Source organism: Pygocentrus nattereri, chromosome 16, assembly GCF_015220715.1.
Source record: "Pygocentrus nattereri isolate fPygNat1 chromosome 16, fPygNat1.pri, whole genome shotgun sequence".
In the NCBI taxonomy this organism is placed as follows: domain Eukaryota; kingdom Metazoa; phylum Chordata; class Actinopteri; order Characiformes; family Serrasalmidae; genus Pygocentrus; species Pygocentrus nattereri.
The window spans coordinates 23502356-23525761 of record NC_051226.1 but is presented as its reverse complement, the minus strand read 5'-3'; the positions used below and the strand labels follow the sequence as shown (position 1 = coordinate 23525761).

The 23406-nt window shown below is 38.2% G+C and overlaps 1 protein-coding gene across 1 annotated transcript in view; it reads left to right on the top strand.

The window, feature by feature from the left end:
• Positions 1-22892, top strand: part of unc119b (unc-119 homolog b (C. elegans)) — a 31269-nt gene extending 8377 nt beyond the window's left edge. The window contains exons 2-5 of the mRNA XM_017704374.2: positions 17661-17774; positions 18682-18781; positions 19723-19895; positions 21329-22892. Coding sequence (XP_017559863.1) covers positions 17661-17774; positions 18682-18781; positions 19723-19895; positions 21329-21441 — 500 coding nt within the window. The 3' untranslated portion in view covers positions 21442-22892. The remainder of the gene's footprint in view (positions 1-17660; positions 17775-18681; positions 18782-19722; positions 19896-21328) is intronic.
• The last annotated feature ends 514 nt before the right edge of the window (positions 22893-23406 follow it).

The window sequence follows — 23406 nt, the reverse complement described above, 5'->3', positions numbered from 1 at the left end:
GCAGCTTTATAGAGGTCTGGGTCTAGATCTCTATGGAACAAGTGGGTGAAAGTAAAAGATAAAACTCCCTAGAAGCTTAAGTTAGAAACCCAGAAAGGAACCAAGACTCAAAAGAAGACTCCTCTGGGCAGCACTGAATAGTGGAATTATGATATGAAAGTGAAAACTGATCATACAGGGTAAGAAAAGTGAGTTAAGACTGTTAAGAACTTTGTCAGTAAAGTTGTTTTTTAATCCATGCAGAATAGAAACGAAGGGCAGTGCAGATTAGATTCTTTGAGAATTTGTTTTCACAGTCGGTGTCATTTGTACACTGTGTTGGGACATGCAGAATTCAGACATTAAAAAGACATTTCATAAAACAAAGAACAGATATAAGTGCAGGCCTCCTCCCATAAAACACCAACAGATGGCATATGTAACAATCACTTCCTTTATAAGCATGTAGTGTTAATTTAAAATAGGGCTAATATGGTCAAACCCTAGTTCTATTAAGGACTGGCTGCTTTATTCTGACTGCAATGGACTGGCGGCCTGTCCAGGGTGTATCCTGCCTTCCGCCCGAAGACTGCTGGGATATGCTCCAGCACCCCCCCGCAACCCTGACGGAGAAGCGGCTTAGAAAATGGATGGATGGATGCTTTATTCTGGACTAATTGGCACCTGGTTAAGTGGCTAATGGCACAATCAAACAGCAGTAATTATAGTGATACAAGTCAAAATATGTTAATCCATCATAGATCTCTTTAAAGGGTACTTGTGTTCATTTTGCAAGCAAATGTTCTGGCAGTCCTAACTTTAACAACCTAACTATAAGGTGAGAACCAGAAGATGTTCCATGCATGAGGGCACCCTGAGGCATCAGCACCTCTCCAGTGCATCAGTAAACCTAAGTGGGCATGTGAGAGTGACAACAGATCACCACCAATATCTCTTGTGATTGAACTGGATCTGACAGGTTGTAATAGGCAATAGGTTCAGGACAAGAAGCTTTTCCAGTAACGCTACCTATGTGTATTAAATGAGAGATTAGATTAAGACTTCCTGTCTTTAATGTCCTTTATGCAATGGACAATCCTAAGTTAGTGTTCATCATTTGGTTTGGCTGACACATAGTTGTATCATCAGCATGGCAAAGGAAGCTAATTCCATGTTTACAGATTGCTTCACCCATTGATGGCATGTGATACTGGCCTATAAATGGCCCTAGAACAGAGTCTTGTGGGACACCATATGTTAGTTTTCTGTGTTATGAAAACTCAGCATTTATACTTATGCAGATCTGACTGATTACCACAAAGAAAGTGTCATACCCCTAACTGTAATGAGATTTTCTAGGTTGTGTAGAAGAATATTGTGACATACAGTGAAATGCTGCACTGACCAAGTAGCTCAAGCAACAAAGATTTAGTCCTGGTCAGTATGAGATCATTTTTGAATAAAATAGTGCAGTCTTTGTACTGTGATTAGGCCTATTTCATAACTAAAATATTTCTTGATTTGGAATTTTTTACCTTGAGAAATGTGGGGTCAGCTGCTGAGTTACAGTTTTCTCAAAGATGATTTTAGACTAGCCTTTAATTGGGCATCTTGCAGGAAACAAATTAGGTTTATTGATCAAAGGTTGGTTCAATTTGAGTGTTATTTTATTATTATTGTGTCACCAAGTCTTAAAGATTTTCAGTGGTTAACAATAGCCTGATGATTTTCTGATTGATTCTAGTAGATACATTTGATTACATTTTAAAGGCATTGTATCAAGTATATGAGTGGATGATTCTAAAATGAGAAGTGAATCATTTTGCCTAAATGGGGTAAACAATTTCAGCTGATCTACTGATCCGGTGACAGATGAACTGTGTTTGCAGATTAGTTGAGGTTGATGAAGTCAATCCTTAAGACTTTACTGTTACAGGCTCTAGTTGTCAGGGCTTTAATAGCTTTCTATTTCTAGTTTAGTTAGAAAACAGTGTTTTATGTGTGGGTATGGCACAACTGCCAGAAAATACTAGTGATGGACACTTTACAGTGATAAACGTCTCTCTCCTCAGGTGAAATATGTAATGTAGGTTTGGAAAGTGGGCCCATCAGACCAGCCTGGCCTATGAGCATGCAGAGGCTTCAAAAATACATCAGTGCTGGTCTTTAGATAGTGAAGACAAAGACCATTGTGTTTTCATAGGTTAATCATAGAGATACAAGTTTTGTTGCCAAAATGCTTTTAAATTTTAGTCAAGATTGCAGGTTTCACGAGTTTCATTCCTGGTGTAGTTGTTCATTAGCATATTAGTCCTTTTCCAGATACGATCATAACACTGGAAGTGATCACAGCTTTTGTTAGCATGCAAGCTTGATGTTTGTCACCTTTTCCAATTATTCTGACCTTTTCTTTTTGCCAGAAAAGGCAAAGCTAACAAGTCACCATCCCTGCCTGCTATGACTAATGTCTCTTTATAACAATTAAAGTTAATAGCATTGATAGTTATGCTGTAAGCGTAGGCACTGTAGCTCAAAGAGCACAGTGAAATGGTAGGAGGATTGCAAGTTGAATGATCTTCTAATAATTTAGTTGGTCCTAACATACTTTGGAGAAACATGAATAATATTACTTGAAGTATAAGAAACACTATGTAGATGCCTAACCATCACACTTTTATGAGCTTCTGGGGCATCCCATTCCAAAACCATGGACGTTAGTACTGCCCCCCCCCCCCCCTTTTGCAGCTCTCCTGTAAAGTTAGGTGTGTGTGTGTGTGTGTGTGTGTGTGTGTGTGTTTTTTTTAATGTTTGTATGCTCCCCGCGACCCTGAAAGAGAAGCGGCTTGGAAGATGGATGGATGGATGCTATCGCTTTAACATATACCCTTCACTGAAGCTTGGGGGATAAACCCAGATTCACCCAAAAGTCTACCAGATAGTGAACTGTAATTCATTACTCCAGAGAACACATTTCTACTGCTCCAGAGTCCAGTGTTGGCATGCATTATACCGCTCCAGTCGACGCTTGGCGTTGCATGAAGAGATCTTGTTCAGCTGCTCAGCAATGGAAATCCATTGTATGAAGCTCCTGACACAGTTCTTGTGCTAATGCTGCTTCCAGGGACAGTTTGTAACTCTGTAGTGAGTTATGCACCAGAGCATATGTGATTTTACATGCTTCAGCACTCACACCCTGCTCTGTGAGTTTGTGTGGTCTACCGCATTGTTGCTTTGCTGTTGTTTCACAATAATAGCACTTTCAGTTGACCGGTGCATGAACTGTCTTGTGGCAAAAGTGGAATCCTATGACCGTGACACTTTCACTGTCTCTGAAGTCTTCAATACAACCCATTTATGCCAAAATCTATGAAGATTATGGATGTGCGTGACTTCGCACACCTGTTTGCAATGAGTGTGGCTGAAACATCAAAAATTAAGAGGGCAATCCACATACTTTTGCCCATTTTAGTGTAATTAAGTTTGGTTAATTTAGCAAGTTTTGTTTAATACCTGTAGTCATTTTTTAATCTGTAGGGCAGTATTTGCAATAAAGCAGCCAGTTGAAGTGAAAATAGTAAGAAGAAAATCCCATACCAGTCATTGTACATAATTGCTTTATTGGGTTCACTTAACTGAACTCTGATGTAGCTTGCTCGTCAGAACCGCCAAAGCTTCAAGTTATTACCATACTATCCAAGACACTGTATGACCTTAAGACCCCCATCTGTTATATTCAAAATTTCACCATATTATTACTTTGATTGGAATTACATAAAAAGTGAATCCATTTTAAGGCATCTCTTCTTCCGTATTCTAGCATTAACAGTTTATGATTATGATGGGCCGAATTGGTGTCAGAATAGTTTTGTGTGAAATCTTGGGTTGTTTTGCATGTTGTAGGTTAAGAAGGTTCTCAGCCATATTGTGAAGAAAAGAAAATTTGATAAATGAGGAAGCCTTTTTGTCGATGTCTGCTGTATGTTTGTGGTCTCTCGTGTCCTCTCACTTTGGCTTCCTGTTCTTCTATATCTGCACCTCTTAGCTCCAGATGGCTAATCTACCAGCTTACTGCTCTAAAAATGGCTGCTACTCTTTTGCAACCCAGTGGCCTAAGCACAACCAGACACATCCTTTGGAATACAATAATCTATGATGAATACCATAATGTACATCAGCGCAGACAAATCATACAGATGGAGTAATAGGATTGTAGAGGGGACACTGGATGGCAGAGTATTTTAAGAAACATGCTTTAAAAACAACACTCTTGTCTAATGCATGGACATGCCATTTTCACTTGCCTTATGTAGTCGAAACACCGATGTTTCCCTTTTAATTAATTCCGCTTTAAGGCACCATGGCTGTACTAATGGGGGAAAAAAGACAAATTGTAGGATAAATTAAATATCTTCCATGGAGCAAATTTAAAAACTCTAAATGATCTGTTTAGTCGCTCACTGTTAACATGAGTATTTCTCTGAAAAGTGTAGCAGCTGAAGATTAGATGCTTTAGCTGTGAAGTCGTTTGATTTTGCTGTCTTGGATAAATTGTGACTGGCATGTGGCTGTGTTTACAGTTTATAGTGTAGCTTTGAGTAAATGTCATGATGAAACTGCTGTAAGAGTTTACTAGTGCTGTGCCGCGTATCCTCTGTGATGTAAAGTCCATAAGGAAGCAGTTGCCAGTGTTCTAAACTGGGAGGTGGTCCTGCATTACTAAGCAGTGTACTAGCCAGTTAGGTTCCTGCATTGTCCTGTTTTAGTGTGGACTGCACAGATTTAAGATAGCTTGGACTAAAGAATTGTGGCATCTGTCTTGCAGTTCAACCAGCACACAAGGGTAGTTCATGAGGGCTCGTAACCAAAGTGAAAGTTATAAACCTTTTTGTTAAATCTTGGTTAAAATATTTCATAGCCATGTAAAAAATATTGTTTTTCCAATGTACTTTTAAAATAGGCCTATTACAATCAGAATTACTCCTCCTTTTACTGGAGGACCATTAGGAGGAGGATCCAAACTGAGCAAAATGGACATAAAACACTACAGTGAGCCATTAGCCATGATAAAAGAAGTCTGTGTCCATTGTGGTGACAAGTTCATGTCATACTGTAGGACATTGCTGTCACTCAATTCGACATTTCAGACAGTATTCCAGACGGCCTTGAATTCAATGTTATTAATTTTAAATTTTAAAAAGTGTCAAATCACCATTTTAATGCCAAAGGACTGCATTATTGGTCCCCATTTCTAACAAAACAGGAAATGGTAATATTTCAATAAATGTTTGAACTACAACATTTTTGTTTAGACCTTGTACTAAGGTCTATAAGGTCTTCTGTATGAGAGTCATTTTCAGTAATTGGATGTCTGAATGAAAGCTTGTTTAATATTTATAGAGTGGCAGCACACTGTGGACATCAGTTTTGCAGGCAAAATGTGATCCATCGGGAACATAAAGACATATAGTTTCATAGTGAACATTTTCTTCTAATGTATAATATTAATTTAATAGATTTTTGCTTATTTTTATTGAAATTAAGAGACCCATATTAGTCCCACAATGGGGAAATTTCACCTCTGTACTTAACCCATCCGTGAAGTGAAACACCACATACACTCTAGTGCGCACACACTAGGGGGCAGTGAGCACACTTGCCTAGAGTGGTGGGCAGCCCAATCCACAGCCCCCGGGGAGCAGTTGGGGGTTAGGTGTCTTGCTCAAGGACACCTCAGTCATGTGCTGTTGGCTGTGGGGATCGAACCAGCGACATTCCGGTCACGAGGCTGGTTCCCTAACCTCCAGCCCATGACTGCCCCCATTTACGGTATTTTACTGTGCCATTAACAGCCCCCAAATTACAGGAGTTGAAAGATATTTCTCTGGACAGTGAAGCAGAGTGTCAGGTCATTTGAAATGTATTTTTCAATACTTTTTAAATTAAGCATTTCATAATGTAATTAGCTTGAATAAAATGTACTACAAATCTGTAATTGTCATTGCAAACACAAAAAATGGAACATCAGCTCAGCCACCCACATATTCTTGGATGAATGATGCTGAATAATTAATCATGCTGGTATCTCTTTGCTCTGCCAGTACACAAACTGCTTTTGCAGACAGCAAAAATAGGGTTCCTCTGATCATTATTCTTTATTCTGCTAGACTAGAGTCTCACTTTCACTGGCAAAGTGTCCTGTTTGAAATATAAGAGAACACTGCGAAGTGTAGGAGGAGAGACAGGCAGTGTTTCTCCACCACCTGGTGGCAACTCCAACTAAGGGGATATTGAAGAGCAGATGAGAGGAAGTGACTGTGGAGAAGAATAAGGAAGCTAAATGACTGACATAGAAGAAACAGGTTGCAAGTGGAACATCCTGTGGCTTGTGTGTGTCTGTCAGTGAGCCTCAGAAGTGAATTCCTCAACAGGGCAAAAGGAGAGCCCTTTGAGAATTTCTTTCAAGAACGAGAAGGGTTAAAAGAAAAGAATAAGAAGCTGCCACTCACTATGGTCACCAGTGTGAATTAACTACACAATATTTGTCGTCATACCTGCTTTCTCTGACATTTGCAGACAAGTTGGGAAGGACAAAATGCACCAGCAGAACAGGAGCGCAACTTTTTTATAGAAGACTATTGGAAACCAAGTACAGTTCATGTATTAATTCATTATGTGTTGGCAAAAATAAACTTTTTAAAGAAGGAACTGAAAGGAAAAAATCAAGTAATACTTGTAAGTAACCCAGCAGTATATTTCCAATTCGTTTCCAATTAATCCACCCAAAAAAACTGCTGTTGACTGAGGGGTTAAGTTTACAAGCATGTGCAGCTGTTCATGACTTGAAAGCTAGTTGGTTTAGTTAAGCAGTAGTCGAAATAGTGATGATGAAAACAATTGATTTCAAAGCTCTTTATCTAATTACTAATAATAATATCTCTCTGTTGAATGTAATATTGTAACACTGTGCTTTATTTGTTGTGAGGAAGGCCTTGTCTCTGTAATAGTTCTTGATTCACAAAATACAAGTATCAGAAAAGCTCTGTTTTCTAAGTCGTTTAGGACGAGGCGCTTCGGATATAAGCTATAAAGAGCAACAAATAAGGGTTAGGTTAGAACAAACACTGTATAGCAGCATGAGTCATCACCTCATACGATGCAAATGAGTCATAAACAAGCATGAGTTCACAGTGAGAGGCCGTGGTTGGTGATGGTAGTGTAGGAGTCTGTCACTTTTTTTTCCCTTTTTTTTTGGTTCTGTCTCTGTGACTTTAAAAACAGGAAAAGAGAAATTACACATACATGCATAATCACATGCTGTTAGAGAATCGCAGGCCTGACACATTTAGCACTTCTCGCCATTTAACTCATCATGACATACTAAACACTTGGTACTGCTGGCTGATTGTGGGTTCAGCACTGTGGCCAATTTAGGTTTCTGCTTTTGTTTTCTTTGTGTTCCTAGCTCAGAGTATTTGCAGTGGTTATAGTGCCTTGACGACTAGGAATGAGTATCATCTAAAGTTTTTTGATACTAATACCGAGTCTTTAATACCTTCTTTTAGCGTCTCAGAATGTAGTTTGGGGTAAGTAGGGATACAAATTTTGGAAAATTTTCTTTTGACTAATATCGAACCTTGTATTAGTCAGCAATTAACGGCTAATCTGCAAGCCTAAAATTAAGGACAGGACCCTTCAGAATATCATTTACCAAACGATATACACACAAACTTATGAATGCACAAATTCTGTATTAGTGCTGTGATATTTAAATGTCTCCTTGTCTGTGGTGTGTACTTTAACAAGTGGGGACAGCAAAGCTATACATATGCATATATACATACATGTATGCAGAATAAAAGCACCAGATTTCCAAGATCTTTAAAGTGTTAGGAAAACCATAAAACTGTGCCTAAATAGTGATCGAGATCTTGGTAATAAAGGCCGTTCCCCTTCTGTGGTGATTTTAGGTCTAAATTATGCAGTAATTAGGACAGGACGTTGAGTTGTTCAGTAGTCAAAATATCATGTTAGTTGTGGAAGTAGAGCTGTTCCTGCTGTGGTTTCCTGTGTATGTGTGTCTGTGCTTGTGTAAAAGTGGCACTAACCACAGTGCATAATTAATATACAGTTAGTCCCAGAAATATTTGGACAGTAACACAGTCTTCATGATTTGGGCTCTGCATGCCACCACATTGGATTTGAAATTAAACAACTGAGATGCAATTGAAGTTTAGACTTTTAGGTTTAATTTAAGGGGTTGCACGAAAATGTCCTATGAAATGTTTAGGAATTGCAATCATTTTTCTACAAAGCCTCCTCATTTCAGGGGCTCAAAAGTAATTGGACAAATGAACTTTACCATAAATAAAATGTTCATTTTTAATACTTTGTTGAGAATACTTTGCAGGCAATGACTGCCTGAAGTCTGGAAGTCATGGACATCACCAAATGCTGGGTTCCCTCCTTTGTGATGCTTTGCCAGGCCTTTACTGCAGCTGTCTTCAGTTGTTGTTTGTGGGTCTTTCTGCTTTAAGTTTTATCTTAAGCAAGTGAAATACATGGTCGAATGGGTTGAGATCTGGTGATTGGCTCAACCATTGCAGAATATTCCACTTCTTTGCCTTAAAAAACTCCTGGGTTGCTTTCGCAGTAAGTTTTGGGTCATTGTCCATCTGCACTGTGAAGCGACGTCCAATCAACCTTGCTGCATTTAGTTGAATCTGAGCAGAGAGTATATCCCTGTACATGTCAGAATTCATCCGGCTGCTTCTGTCTTCTGTCACATCATCAGTAAACACTAGTGACCCAGTGCCATTGGAAGCCATGCATGCCCATGCCATCACACTGCCTCCACCATGTTTTACAGACGATGTGCATCTTGTGGTGAACCCTCTGTATTTGCTCTCATGAAGTCTTCTCTTTATTGGTAGACTTAGATAGTGATGCACCTACTTCCTGGAGAGTTTTCTTAGCTTGGGTGGATGTTGTTTTTCTTCACCATGGAAAGGGTTCTGCAGTCATCCATCACTGTTGTCTTCTCTGGATGTCCAGGCCTTTTTGAGTTCCTGAGCTCTTTTTTCTCCAGAATGTACCAAACTGTTGATTTGGCCGCTCCTAACATTTCTGCTATCTCTCTGATGGATTTCTTCTTTTTTTCAGCCTAATGATGGTCTGTTTCACTTCCATTGATGGCTCCTTTGACTGCATGTTGTGGGATCACAGCAACTTCCAAATGAAAATGCCACATCTGGAATCAACTCCAGACCTTTTACTTATCTAATTGATGATGGATTAATGAGGGAATAGCTCATGCAGCACATGAAATAGCTTTTAAGATAATTGTCCAATTACCTCTGGACCCTTGAAAAAGAGGCAGCTACATATTAAATAGCTGTAATTCCTAAACCCTTCCTCCAATTAGGATGTGAATACCCTCAAATTAAAGCAGAGAGTCTGCACTTTAAGCTCACGTTGATTATACAACTGTATCTTTAATGTTTTGGTAAACAGCTAAAATACCAAAACTTGTCACTGTCCAATTATTTCTGGGCTTAACTGTACTTAGAAACAAATTCTGGAAGCGAATGTGACCCCGTAAGTCAATTTAAAGCTGAAAAGAGGCTGGCTTCTACAATAGGACATTGATCTGGACATAATCTGCTTCAAGAAACTAAAGCTGAAGCTTTTGGACCTCACAGTGCCTTGACTTACACATCATTGAAAATCTGGAGACGGATCTTAAATATTTGTGCATGCAAGATGGTCCAGGTGTATCACAGGGCTAGAAGTGTTCGGCAAGGGAGAGTGTGTAGAAATTTGTAATACAAGATCAGAAAGACTCCTAGCTGGATAGAAGAAAAGGTTTGCTAGCTGTGATATCTACAAAAGATTAGATTAGGACATAGTGACATAGTATGTATGTTGCCATGTTGAAATAAACATGGATGTCTTGCATTTGTGGATGCAGTGACAAACAGTGTTTATTGACAATGGTTTTTCAAAGTATTCCTGAACCCCTGTGGTGAAAAGCACTGTTTTTTTAATGCAAACAAAGGTCGTGGATATTCTTTTGTGGGTTTCAGCCCTTCACACACAGAGATTTCCCCATGTTCCCTGAATCTTTTAATGATATTACACATGGTAGAGTGTGAAATAGCTAAAATTCTTGCAGTTGCTTGCTGAGGAACGTTGTTCTTAAACATTTCGGATTATTTGTTGATGCATATTTTTCTATCCATGCTCAAAAAGGATTAGAGCTTCCCTCAGCACTCCTTTTATACCTGACCATGATTGTATCACTTGATTAAAATGTTTTTTAAACATATCATAATGTTTCCAGTCTTAAATTGCCCTGTTGAGCATACATTTATGAAAGGTTGATGATGTAAAACGTCTTTGTTATGTAAATATTTATACAGGGCAAAGTGGATCTGCAAATCACTGCTTTTTATTTATGTGCATTTAACATGCTGGGTATCTGTATGTCTGTCAGATAAAAATATAGAAAGGTGGGTGTCCCTGATGTCCAGGCCTTTGTGAAATCAGATCTTTGAATCATCTATTTTCTGTGTTTGGTGTTAGTGTTACAGTGCTTTAGGCCACACGTTACCTCACTGCCAGCAGATTACACATAGCTTCTTACCTAATACACTTTGTCTGTCTGTCTGTCTGTCTGTCTGTCTGTCTGTCTGTCTATAACGTGTGTGTGTGTGTGTGTGTGTGTGTGTGTGTGTGTGTGTGTGTGTGTGTGTGTGTGTGTGTGTAAATAAATATATATATATAAATAAAATAAATTTATTATTATTATTATTATTTTTTTTTAATGAATGTTTGATGGATGTTTAAAGAATAACTTACTAACAGAAGACACACGAAGGCATTTGGCCCTCTGCTGTGTTGTACGCACATATTTATGCTGTAATTATATAGTTGCGTAGAGATGAAGGTTACTTATCTTGAGTCCAAGATTATGATTAGATGATTAGATCCTATTTATCTAACAGAAAACTGTATATAGAACAAAATTAGTTTATCGGGGGCCTAGACAGAGTCTACAAAACATAAAATAAGTTCCTCCGTCAGTCCTCTTCCTTTAACTGCTTTCAGTCCAGATTTCTTTGGTCCCTTTAAATTGTTTGTTGGGGTCACTTTAAAATGTCTGTGCTACTTAATCTTCGTCATGAAATGACAAATACATAGGTAAAAATGTAAAGGCTGTTTTTTCCACAAAACAGAAGTGTAACAGCTCAGTCAAATTCAAACCCTAGTTAAATTTCTAAATTTTCTAACATTTTTCTGAATTTCGAATTTCTTGGTGTTCAGTGCCACTGTGAATGAATGAAGACACAAATACATAGTCATTTTGGGTAGTGTAGTAGAGTATGAATCAGTGAACAGTGGTGAGAGATAAAAGAAAGACTGGAAATACAGTGTTTAAATGGCAGGCAGTCTCAGTCGAGACCAGAAGCTACATTGGCAAACCAATGGCCAAGACAAGTCCCAAGTACAAATGGTATAGAGTTCAAGTCAAGTCGGAGACAAAAAAGGACTAATACGTCAGCACAGTACTTGTAAACTTATGGTCTGCTCAAGAAATGAACCTCAAACTCTGAATAACTAATATTACATCCTACAGTCAGTGTCTTTAATCCTCACTCAGTTATGTCGACCTCCACATAACGTTTTTATTCCTAACCACACAGTTAGTGCAAAGTATTTGAGTAATAATAAATCTGAGGAACAATTTTCGTTTCTTTGTTCCAGTGGAGTAACGTTTTCTAGCATCATATTTTTTTATTCTCTTTGAGACATTTGTGATGTAGTTGTGCATGTACGTTTATTAACTGTTATTGTGATATTGGCTGTGCAGTACTGATTATTGTCGTGTGTATGCTGAGTACAGGACATACAGTAAATACAGAGAAATACAGTAAAATTCTTGTACTACAGCAGAGTGCTTCTGCCTATAAAAATATAAATAGAACAATAGGGCAGGAAGGTGTTGCATGTACAAGAAGGATATTGCACAGACTAGACAATAAATAAAGGAAAGGCACCAACAGTACAGCTGACTGGCAGTAATGAATAAGGGATGAGCTGGCTATAATGCCATTGCTTTGTGAATATACATTGTAGTAAAGTGTAATACTATGTGTACAGTAGTACAATGTGCAAGACCACGTGTGGGGTAATACGGTATACAGTGAACTATTGAATGCAGTGTAATGCTGCAGTATATGCTGTTAACCAAAATATGGTACAGTAAGAGATGCAGTAAGTACAATTATATCAGTCATATCACAATTGCAATACATTGTAATATAATCAGAATGTAAGTATGGATAATTTTTCCATGTAGTGCAGCCCTAAGTCCTCCATAATCACAAGAACTGCTAGGGTGAAAACTGAAGTGTGTTTAGTCAGAAAAAGGAAAGGGCAATGAGTTCAAACAGGCCTCCGAATTGACAGTTGTGCTGACAAAGCAGTAGCGCTAGAGGCAGTGCAGTTCTTTATCGCACCTTTTACATTAACCCTGAAGTTAAAAATAGATCCACGGGCACTGAAAACTCTTCAGTGCATTCAACACCAGATAAAGACCGTAAAGACAGCATACCATTCCTTCTTTTATTTTCATATTTCTACTGGCATAATTACACATAAACACACATGATATACAAAATACACAAAATATATGTGAGAGTTACGAGGGGTTCATTTAAAAACCTTAGTACATATGTTGAACCGATACGTTTTTAACAGATTATTAAGAGCTGATTTCAGATCAGTGTCGTTTATGCTTTCTTAAAGTCATGTTGTCTCAAATTTATTTATTTTTTTATTTTTTTATTATTATTAAATGAAAAAGTCAAAATGTGGACTGTGCAGCAATTAGGCCTCAGAGAGGCTCCAGCAGAGAACAGTCCACAGAACTTTTCTTCTAAATCCTCTGAATGTGTCCCGGTCCGCCCCTGTGACGCTGAGATGCCATAAGCTGCTTAAGAGCTTTAATCTGGGACCTGGGCTGCAGTGGACAGACAGAGGAGCGCATGCGCCTCATTGCTCATGTGACCTTGGGAAAGCCCACCCCATGCCTCTATTGACAATCATTTCATGGAAATTATATTATGCTAAATGTTACGTCCAGTACTGTTATTTTATTCAATAATTACATGTACAGGTTAAATTGAATTGTAGACACCAGAAGGGGGAAAGTAAATAGGCAAGGCTTCCTATGAATCCTGTATTCATAATGCTTCTTCAGTGCATTTTTAAAGCAATATATTGCGTACAGTGCTATGAGAGACTCTCCTGATTCTGCTAATTTTGCTAATTTATCACATTTAAATGTTTCAGATCATCCAACTAATTTTAGTATAAGTTAAAGACATAAGTAAACATAAAATACAGCTTGAAATGATCAATCCATTTACTGTTAAAGATTTATTCAAAGCCTATATCAGCCATGTAACAAAAAGTAATTGTTCCCTAAACCTAATAGCTGGTTGTGCTACCCTTGTCAGTAACAACTGCAATCGATCATTTGCAATAACTTGCAGCGTGTCTTTTTTACATCACTGTAGAGGAGTTTTCGGTCCACTCTTTTTAGCAGAATTGTTTAAACTCGGCTACATTGGAGGGTTTTCTAGCATGAACTGCCAATTTAAGGTCTTTCCACAGCATCTCAATAAGATTTTAGGCAAGTCTTTGATTTAGCCTTTCCAAAGCCTTGATTTTGTTTCTTTTGAGCCTTCTTTTGAGGTGGACTTGCCTGTGTGCTCCAGATCAATGTCCTGCTGCATAACCTAATGGTGCTTGGGCTTTAGGTCACAAACTGACGGCGAGCTTTCTCCTTCAAGATTTTCTGATAGAGAGCAGAATTCATGGTTCCATCAGTTATGACAGTTGATCCAGGTCCTGCAGAAACAAACCAGCCCAAGACCATCACACTACCAACACCATATTTGACTTGATATGAGGAGCTTCATGGTGGGAGGCAGTTTTAGCTTCATGTGAGATGTAATGGGACTCATGACTTCCAGGAAGTTCCACCTTTGACTCCTCAATCCACAGGATATTATCTCAAAAGTCTTGGGGGACATCTAGATGTTTTTGGCAAATGTGAGACCAGCCTTTGTGGTCCTTTTGGTCAGCTGTGGTTTACTGGAGTTCCCGAGCCTTAGCAATGTTTGTTTCACATCTGTATTTAATCTCCTTAGAGCACAGCATCATGTGCTGCTATTTGAGACCTTCTAGTCTGCTTCACACTTCCAGACAGACTCTGTTTAAGTGATCTTTAGATTCAGCAGGTCTGACAGTAATCATGTCTGTGTCTAGTGTCTAGTGAAACTGAACCCAGTAGTCAGTTTAATTTGGTTAACTGCTTAATTTCATTTCCAAGTGTTTATTTGGGTTATTTTTGCATGATATAAAAGTAGTTTGATGATCTGAAACATTCAAATGTGACAAATACATAACTTCAGACAGGGGCAAATACTTTTTCACAGCACTGTACATGATACTTATGATACTTATAATGTGAGGCTTAAGCTTAAACAGTTCCTCAATTTGAAAGATGGAGCACAGCAAGATATTCACATCGTATGACCTGCATTACCAGTTAGAGTGAAATGACCTCAGTTCACTTAAAGCCTGTAAAGAGCATGTATAATAAGGTGTAATGTACCGAAATGAAATTTCCTCAGCATTTAGAAAATGGTTAAAAAGCCTGTAACAGTCTGGCATAAAGCTCTATAATTTGTTATGGTGCATCGCAGCATTAGTGTCTACAATGTTCTTATGAACAGATAATGTGTTAAGAAACCTTACTTTATGAAGTCTCAAACTCTTGTTTTATGAAGTGTTATACATGTAATTACAACTGCTTAAGACAATTTACAGGCTTATCCTAGGTATTTTAAGGTGTTGTGTATGCTACATTCCACCTCCATAAATGCATTAATTCAGGATTTATAGACGTGTTGGCGATATTTGTATTTGTAAAGCCATGAAAAAAGGTTTGTTACTTCATTTTGGGTGCTGTACAGCCTTTTCAGTTATGTCTTTCATTCTGCACATGACTAAAATTTCTAAACTTCCTACAAATGATTTAAAACCTATGAATTCATATAGCACAAGCATCATAGTACCATTTTTATGCCGTTATTTTATTGGTTTTACATTATTTAAGCATTAGGAGAGAAAGTCAGTACAGTATAATGTTAATGTTTTTGCTTTATAAATAGTATCCTAAGATATTAAGGCCCCTTATTTATTTATTTATTTATTTATTTATTTGCTTGCTTGCTTGCTTGCTTGCTTGCTTGCTTGCTTGCTTGCTTGCTTTACTGTGTTAAGCCCATTGTTAGATAAACAAGTGCCAAAGTGTATTACTTTATTAATAATGTTTCTTTCTGTGGAGAGCAGAGTTTCTGTCAGAGTTGTTAGGAATAGTGAGAGAGGAGGACTAGGTTTAATTACTCATTCATACGGGAATTAGCAGCTATAATGTAACCAAAGCGTGACTGAGTGAGACTTCTAACATTACATTCATCAGTTATTGTAATTTTACGCTGGATAAAAGTATTTAGATTTTCAAGGAGAGTGCTTATTCAATGTTGCTGTCTCTACTTCACAAATAAAAGAATCTGTGTATTAAGTGTGTTGATGTCCTACTTCAAAACACATAAAGGATGCACTACCAGGAGTCCCTCAGTGATTAGCGCAAAGGTGCGGTTTACTTCTGCCATTGCCTTTATTTCAGCTACCATTATTTTCATGGGAGTTGCTTTCAGTTTTTCAAAGAAATCTGTAGGGGTGATTATTTTTATTTTTTATTTTTATTTTTTTCCCTCCTCCTGAAGTTCAGTCTTAGAAATTGGTTGCATTTTCTGCTTCTCACAGTCCAAATAATCTCAAACACATTCAATTATGTTGAGCTCTGGGGTGGTCAGTCCATTGTCCTGAGAACACCAGCAGCTTTTTTGCTTGGATTTCAACTTTTGTTGCTTTTGTCTTCTTTACAAATAAAAGCATCTGCGCATTGGGAGTGTTTAGTTGGTATTGGGCAAGGCCCATTTCATGCCTCATGAAAGATGCAGTACCAAGTCGCTCAGTGATTAGTGCAGAGGTGTGGTTTACCTCTGGGATACATACTGTGGTGTTCAGTGGTCCCTGTGAATTTCGAAAAGGCTTTGTTCTCCTCAAGAGGGAAGGGAGGTGTATCTCTGGAGTCCAGTTTTGACAGAGAAGGCAGATTGCAATGCAACAACAAAGCCTTGCATACAACCATAAAAATAATGTACTTTACTGCATTTCTCAGTGGCCACTGCAGTAAGAAATGCTTATAAATTATACTTGTTAAATCTTATTTAGTTAGGCCACTGTTAATGGCAAGAGAGGCAGCCCATTAGCAAAATTGTAATAAGTAAAATACTGAATCCTCTCTGTCTAGACGAAACCTTGTACCTCCATTTTTAAATTATTATTATTTTTTTTATACACCATTCAAAAAAATATATTAATACTGTGTAGGATTGGGCTCAGAAGTGGGAAGTCAAAGCTCTGAATTGCATCATTTTCAAATTCTGTGCAATAAAGTGAGGGGACAAAAACATGAAATGAAAGTATTGTTAGCAGTGTGCTAGCAAGCTAATTTTACTGATATGAATGATAATTTTAATATTCATGTATTTACCTTTTCAAAGCAGTGAACTTTATCATTGTTGTGTCTGTGTTTACTGATTTAAAGCCAAGGACAAGTGGTTCTTTAGTTGGGGCTGGAACCACCTTAGGAGGTGGGTATTTTTTGTTTGTTTATTTTTTCATTCATTTATTTATTTTTGCCCAAGTTGAATGTGGGATATCCTGGCTTACGAGCTTCAGTCAAACACAGCATTACTTCCATTATAAGTTCAGAATTTTTTTTTTTTACTTTTTCCTGTTTTGGAGATTTTGTTCCATCAGTGATTATGGTGCATCATGGTTTGTTAGCCTTTTCAGTTGGTAGTTAAGTGGTTAAATGTTATGTTATAATAAATCCCTTGTTATTTCAAATCTTTGTTTGTGCTACAATAATTTACTATATAAATACATATTCCATCTTTCTTTCTCTCTCTCTGCCCTTCTTATTCCTTAATTTCCTTTCCTTCTACTTCCTTAATTCTCTCTCTCTCTAATTTCATTAACCAATTTTCATTGATTACACAGAATGTTAATAACATAATTGCTATCTTATAAGTGAATATCTTATAAGTGAATCAGGCTCATACAGCAATATCAAATTATCCACGAGTATAAGTGAGATTTAATTGCTCTGCTGTATGATTATATAAATTTACATTCTGTCCCCTGCCTTTTGAAACATTTGGCTGTGCAGTAAGCAAACACTGACTGGCGGAGTCGTGTCTTAGTGACGTAACAGATTATTGAGGCAAAATTAGCTTAAACTATTAATACATAGTGCAAAGTGAGTATACGTGTAGCCTTTAGATTTAGTGGGGGAGTTATAGAGAGTCGTGAATTTGTAGTAATTATGTAATTGCTAAGACTGGAAGGACTACAGAGTTTGAACATGCGCTATGACTCATTCTTCATGATGTGCTAATTTTATCCTCAGATGGTGCATTGTGTCTTGGTGTGAAATTAAAACAAAAAAAATTGAATGTATTATTTTTCTTTTCCAGATTACTTGTGCAGTCCAGAGGACAACATATACAACATTGACTTTACACGGTTTAAAATCAGAGACATGGAGACGGGGACGGTGCTGTTTGAGATCACAAAGCCTCCAGCAAGTGGTGAGTGCAACCACTGACCCACTTACATACTCAAATGTAGATTATCCTGACTGTAACAACTGAAAGCCAACCAGTGTCTCCTGACCTTATTTTAACTGAAAATCCGTTGGGGTTTCTCATGAAAACCTGTTGATGAAATTCATAGAAGGTGCTGTCTTAAGACATATATTTTCTCTTTTCATAAGACCTACAGTACTGTGCAAACATTAGACCACAATTCACTCACTGATTTTCAGCCTCTTGACAACTACACATCCTATCAGACCTGTAGTGCTGAGTTGTCGTCTCACTTAAGCAAGAGTGGAGCTTATTTTTATTTATCCTTTCTCTCAAATTTGAACACTTAAAATTATTGTTTATCTGATGATGACAGTTTTTGCGGTCTGCCAGGTCTTGCATGGTTGCTAGGAGTCCCGTTTTCTTTACATCTGTTCATTTTTTTTTTTTGAACAGTTATGGGCATTCCTGTTTTATGACTTATGTTCCTTTGACTTTTACTTTCCTTGTGCAAGTGTATTATCTTAGATCTAATTTCCTCATAAACATCTCCTGTGAAATGAGCAACATACACAATAGGCATTTCCCTGGAAATTAGATAAATGAAGGGTGCTCTCTGACTGTGCACAGTATTGTAGTCTGTTGCAATTGATTCTATAGAGGATGTTAACTTTTTTTGTTTCTAATCCTTTAAAATGAAAAAAATGGTGCTTGTATCTTCTGTGTCCAGCCGTATCCACAAAGGGCTGGTGTGACTGTAGGCTTTCGTTCCAATCAAGCACACTTGATTCTACTTGTTATTCAATTGGTCTGCTTTGTTTATGAAAACCTGTGGCCACATTGGCCCTTTGTGGATAAGATCGGACATCCCTGCTCCAGGTTGTTTAATACACGTTTGGTTTTTCCTTAGACAAAGGAGGAGAGAAAAGAGATATTGACCCCAACGCTGGCAGATTTGTGAGATATCAGTTCACGCCAGCATTTCTACGGTTACGTCAGGTTGGAGCTACGTAAGTGAGACTACACTAATGCACAGTATTGTTATTGATGAGTATGAAGGACCTTGATAGAAACTTAAAAGTAATATGTCAGTATTTTTTAACCTGGTCACTTTGTGCCGCACCTGTAGTGTTCACATGGACAAATTCAACATGATCCCCAAATGAATTTTGAAGAATTTGAAGAAATTGAAATGGAAGAATTTTCTGTTCTTTGATAAGTGCAGGCAGTCACATTCAAAAAGTATACAACAGTGCAACACAATTAGAGCAGGTAGAGATTAGGTTTTAAAAAATGGAAATCTTTCTACAGTTTCTTTTTGTTTCAGTTCCTGTCTTTTTTTTTTTTTTTTTTTCTATTGACTTCTCAAGAATAAGATGCTTGTAATGGAAAAGATAGCATTACTTGGACAAGATGTCCTGCTGCCTTTATTAAGAAAAGAAAATCAACACAAAAATGCTGTGAGGGCCGGGATATTCCACAGTGGAGCTCTATTTTCAGACTTCCGGAAGAGACTCTATTATTGAGGTCAGAGTAAATAAGCAGAGATGACCAGTCCACTGAAACAGCATCGTTGCTCTTAATTAGACCTGCCTAGCGAATGCAACTATGAGGCAGAAATTACGACAGATGCAACAAGCTCCTTGTTATAACTAATGAGCATGAATTCTCATATGCCGTGCTTGGGGGGAGGTGGGGGGGAGGGGGTGTGTTCAGCATCTGGAGGAAATGAACCACTTTGAACATTAGTGGTATCTCAGCAAATATGACCTCCAATTTATTTCATAAACATGACCTCTAATGAATTTCAGAAACATGCAAAGGTTCAAAGGACCCGTATTAGAAGTACATTTGACACACATTCATTGTTGTATACTGAAGAGTGCTGGATGATAGATTTATTTCTAAAGCATTTTTTCTATCCTTTGTTGTTCCCTATGGGTTATTTTAGGGTGGAGTTCACTGTGGGCGACATCCCCATCAATAACTTCCGCATGATCGAGAGACACTACTTCCGTGATCAGCTGCTGAAGAGTTTTGACTTTGAGTTTGGCTTTTGCATCCCCAGCAGCAAGAACACCTGTGAGCACATCTACGAGTTTCCCCCACTCTCAGAGGACATCAGTGAGTACTGCACAACAAAAGTGCACCATGTGTCAGTGGCCCTTTTATTATTTGCAGATTTGGACAATTTAATTATCAGTCTGAAAATGGAATTTTATTTTGTTATTATCTGTGTTATGTTAATTACAACCAGTAACTTGGTGGTCCATTTCTGCTCATACCAGCACTGATCCTGTAGTGGGGCTGTATTTCTAAGGGGGGCATTCTAGGGGCTTGTGCCACACCCATATCAATGCAGCATATTAATCATGAAACAGAAATGCTGATTTCCAGGGGACATACAAAAGCCAGTGTAACCTATACATACATACATACATACATACATACATACATACATACATGCATACATACATACATGCATACATACATACATACATACATGCATTACAATAAAACAATCAAAATGAAGTCACATCAACATGTCTCCTCTCTGCTGGTTACTGTAGCTAGCAAGCTATCTCTGTGTAAGTCTCAAAGATGACATTATGTAATATAAAACAAAACTGGATGATGTAAAAGGAGAATTCTTCGGCAAAAGCATTGTTTCCTGATAGGTGTGTTATAGAATGGGTAGGCAGTGGACAGTGTGTTTTAAAAACTCCAGCAACACTGCTGTGTCTGATCCTTTTGTACCACTAACATGTCACTACAGGGTCATTTATCAGACCCATTATCAGCCCACAAATTCCATATTGGTGCGTCCCTGCCAGCAAATCAAGTGACAACAGGAAAATGTTTTTGTTTCCTGTAATCCATCCGTGCAGTGAATCACCACATACACACTAGTGAAGACACGCTAGTTCTGGATCACAAATGCCACTCCAGCTCATCCCAAAGGTATCCATCACTCCTGAGAAGGCAGTTCCACTACTCCACTGCTGGTGGGGGGCTTCATACCCCTCTTACTTACACTTGGCATTGGGCATGGTGAGCTTAGGTTCATGTGTGGCTGCTCCAAATGTGTCCCATTCTATTAAGAATGCTTTTCTAATCAGATTATACAAGCTGTGTCTGAACACCTGTGAGTGTCTGGGTACTTTGGGACATATAGTGAATGTGGACACCCCTTATAACACAAGTCTGTGTTTGCTGTGAAACACAAGCCACCATAATGCTACAGAATATAATGAAATTCTAATTTTGTGGCAGCAGTTTTGGAAAATATATTTTCCGTTTTAGCATACCAACGAACGAAATGTTCTGTAAAGTTTAGTGTGGAAGATCTCAACTGGTCTATTTTTACATCTTTGAACCCTATTTTGCATCTTTGGAATGAACTGGAACACTGACCGCAAGCCTTGGGAGGCTTCTTTTCTCAAATAACCCTATATCTGTAGTTCTTACCATGTGGAACAGCATCCAGTAATGGGCCATTTCAGTCCACCTTAATATGGCGGCCACTGTTGTCTCATGTGTTTTCCTTTTCGTTTCAGTGCGTGAGATGATCCTACACCCCTATGAAACACAGTCTGACAGCTTCTACTTCGTGGACAACAAGCTGGTCATGCACAACAAAGCAGACTACTCTTACAGTGGAGGCCCTTAGCTCACCTGGAGGGGGGAGCTGACCCAGGCCACTAGTTTGACTGGCAGACCTAAGGCCCACCCACATGCGTTTGTGTGCTCCAATCATGCTCTCCCTTCAATCTCTGTCATTGACAACTGCCTGCTGCGCATTAATGCCTGTCTGTGTGAGACCTAGCCAATGATTCGGTCATTTTGACTTCTCACACACATACATATCATAAATACGTTCAACACTGCCATAGTTCACAACACACCAGCAAGAATGGGTACTTAAATATTAAATCTAACAATCATTAGTGAATTCGTTTGGCAGAAGTGAGTTAGGTTCTGTTGTACTCTTTTGTATGGATGGTAATGTCAGTGATTTATAGGGCTATAAGTTTGGGTTAAAGGCTCACCTCATGAGACTGACTGTTGCTTGCTTGTGTCTGCATGAATGTGTGTGTGTGTGTGTGTGTGTGTGTGGGTATAGACCTGAACTAAGAAAGATTAGTCATTTCTGCCCTACATATGATGAATATCTCCTCAGATTGCTCCCTATTAAAATGAGGATATATCAGCTTTAGAATAGAACACGTCTCGACATCATTTTTATGTGGACATGATCTTGATGTGTTCCATTAGACATATTTTGATATGTGATAAACTCGGCACGTAAAAAACAGAGCACATTAACTGAGACCAAAATACAGAACTGTAATATACCATTCGGTCAACTCGGACCAACGTTATTGCTGTAATAATTTGCTGTCATACAAGGAACTTTCCCCTACGTTGTGCAAAATGTCAGTGTAATGTTCTCGCTCACGTCCGCTTTCTACATTGATCATTTGCAAAGGAAAGATAGAAACGGGTCTGTACATAAAATTACATGTACAAGTAAAATTAGGACAGATGAGGGAACATAATGTGATGTGCGTCATAAGCCTTGACATGGTTTCTGGTCTGGTTTATGTGGTCTCTTTTGTACTTTTCAAAAACAGAAGGAAAGAACTGCTTTTTTTTTGTTTTGTTTTCTAAGAAGAAGAAAATCATTAGGTCTACAGTGATAGATATGAGAGGTAGTATTACTTCTAGTCTCTTTCTCCATCAGGCATTCCTTCTCTCTCATATTCTGGTGAGTTAGGCCACTTATGGGTGTTAGAGTATATAGCAGAGAGTAGGTTTAACATTGTATCCATGATCCATTTATTTGTAGTGCAAAAAAGGTGCATTTAGGATAATAATTTAAGAAATGTGTTATTTTTTTGCTTTATGGGTTAAATGGATGCCCTCAAAGACTCGACTCATAAGAGTCAAGGTGGTTGAATTTGAATAATGTTTCTAGTAAAAAAAAAGTGACAGCTTTATTTATGATTGTGATTTACTGTAAATGATTTTGAGAAAAAAATGAAAAAATATGTAAAGTTTTGGACAGTTCAGATGCAAGTCTGGAGAAAAAGGAATAAATGTATATGTGAATTTTTGAAATGGTTGAAGATGTCTTTTCTTTTGTGCACATTTTTAATGTGTTGTATATCAATTATGGTTTGATTGGAGTAGAGGGGAAAAAATGTTCTGTATTCTACCAAAATGCTGAAACCCATGGAGAAGAATCATTTAGGCTAACCCTGCAAAGAACCATGTAAGCCTTCGAATTGCTCTTTCAGATGCTATGGTTCTATATACACAGACAAGCCACAACATTATGACCAGTACACTGATGGCCCTCCATGACCCTCCATTCCTGGCCATCCATGTGATGTACAAAAAACAAACAGAACTCTTCATGCTAGGCAAACTTGTTCCATTGTTCCAAGGTGCCCATTTCAGGCATATTCAACAGTGGAATGGGTTAGCATGGGCACTATGACAGGTCGGCGGATACATGTGCAGCCGGGTGCAATGACTCTGTTGGTTAGCCCATCGTCTGACCGCTGTCGGGAGGCATTCAGCGCTGCTGCCTGGGAGTACCCCACAAGCCCTGCTTTTTAGAGTTGCTCCG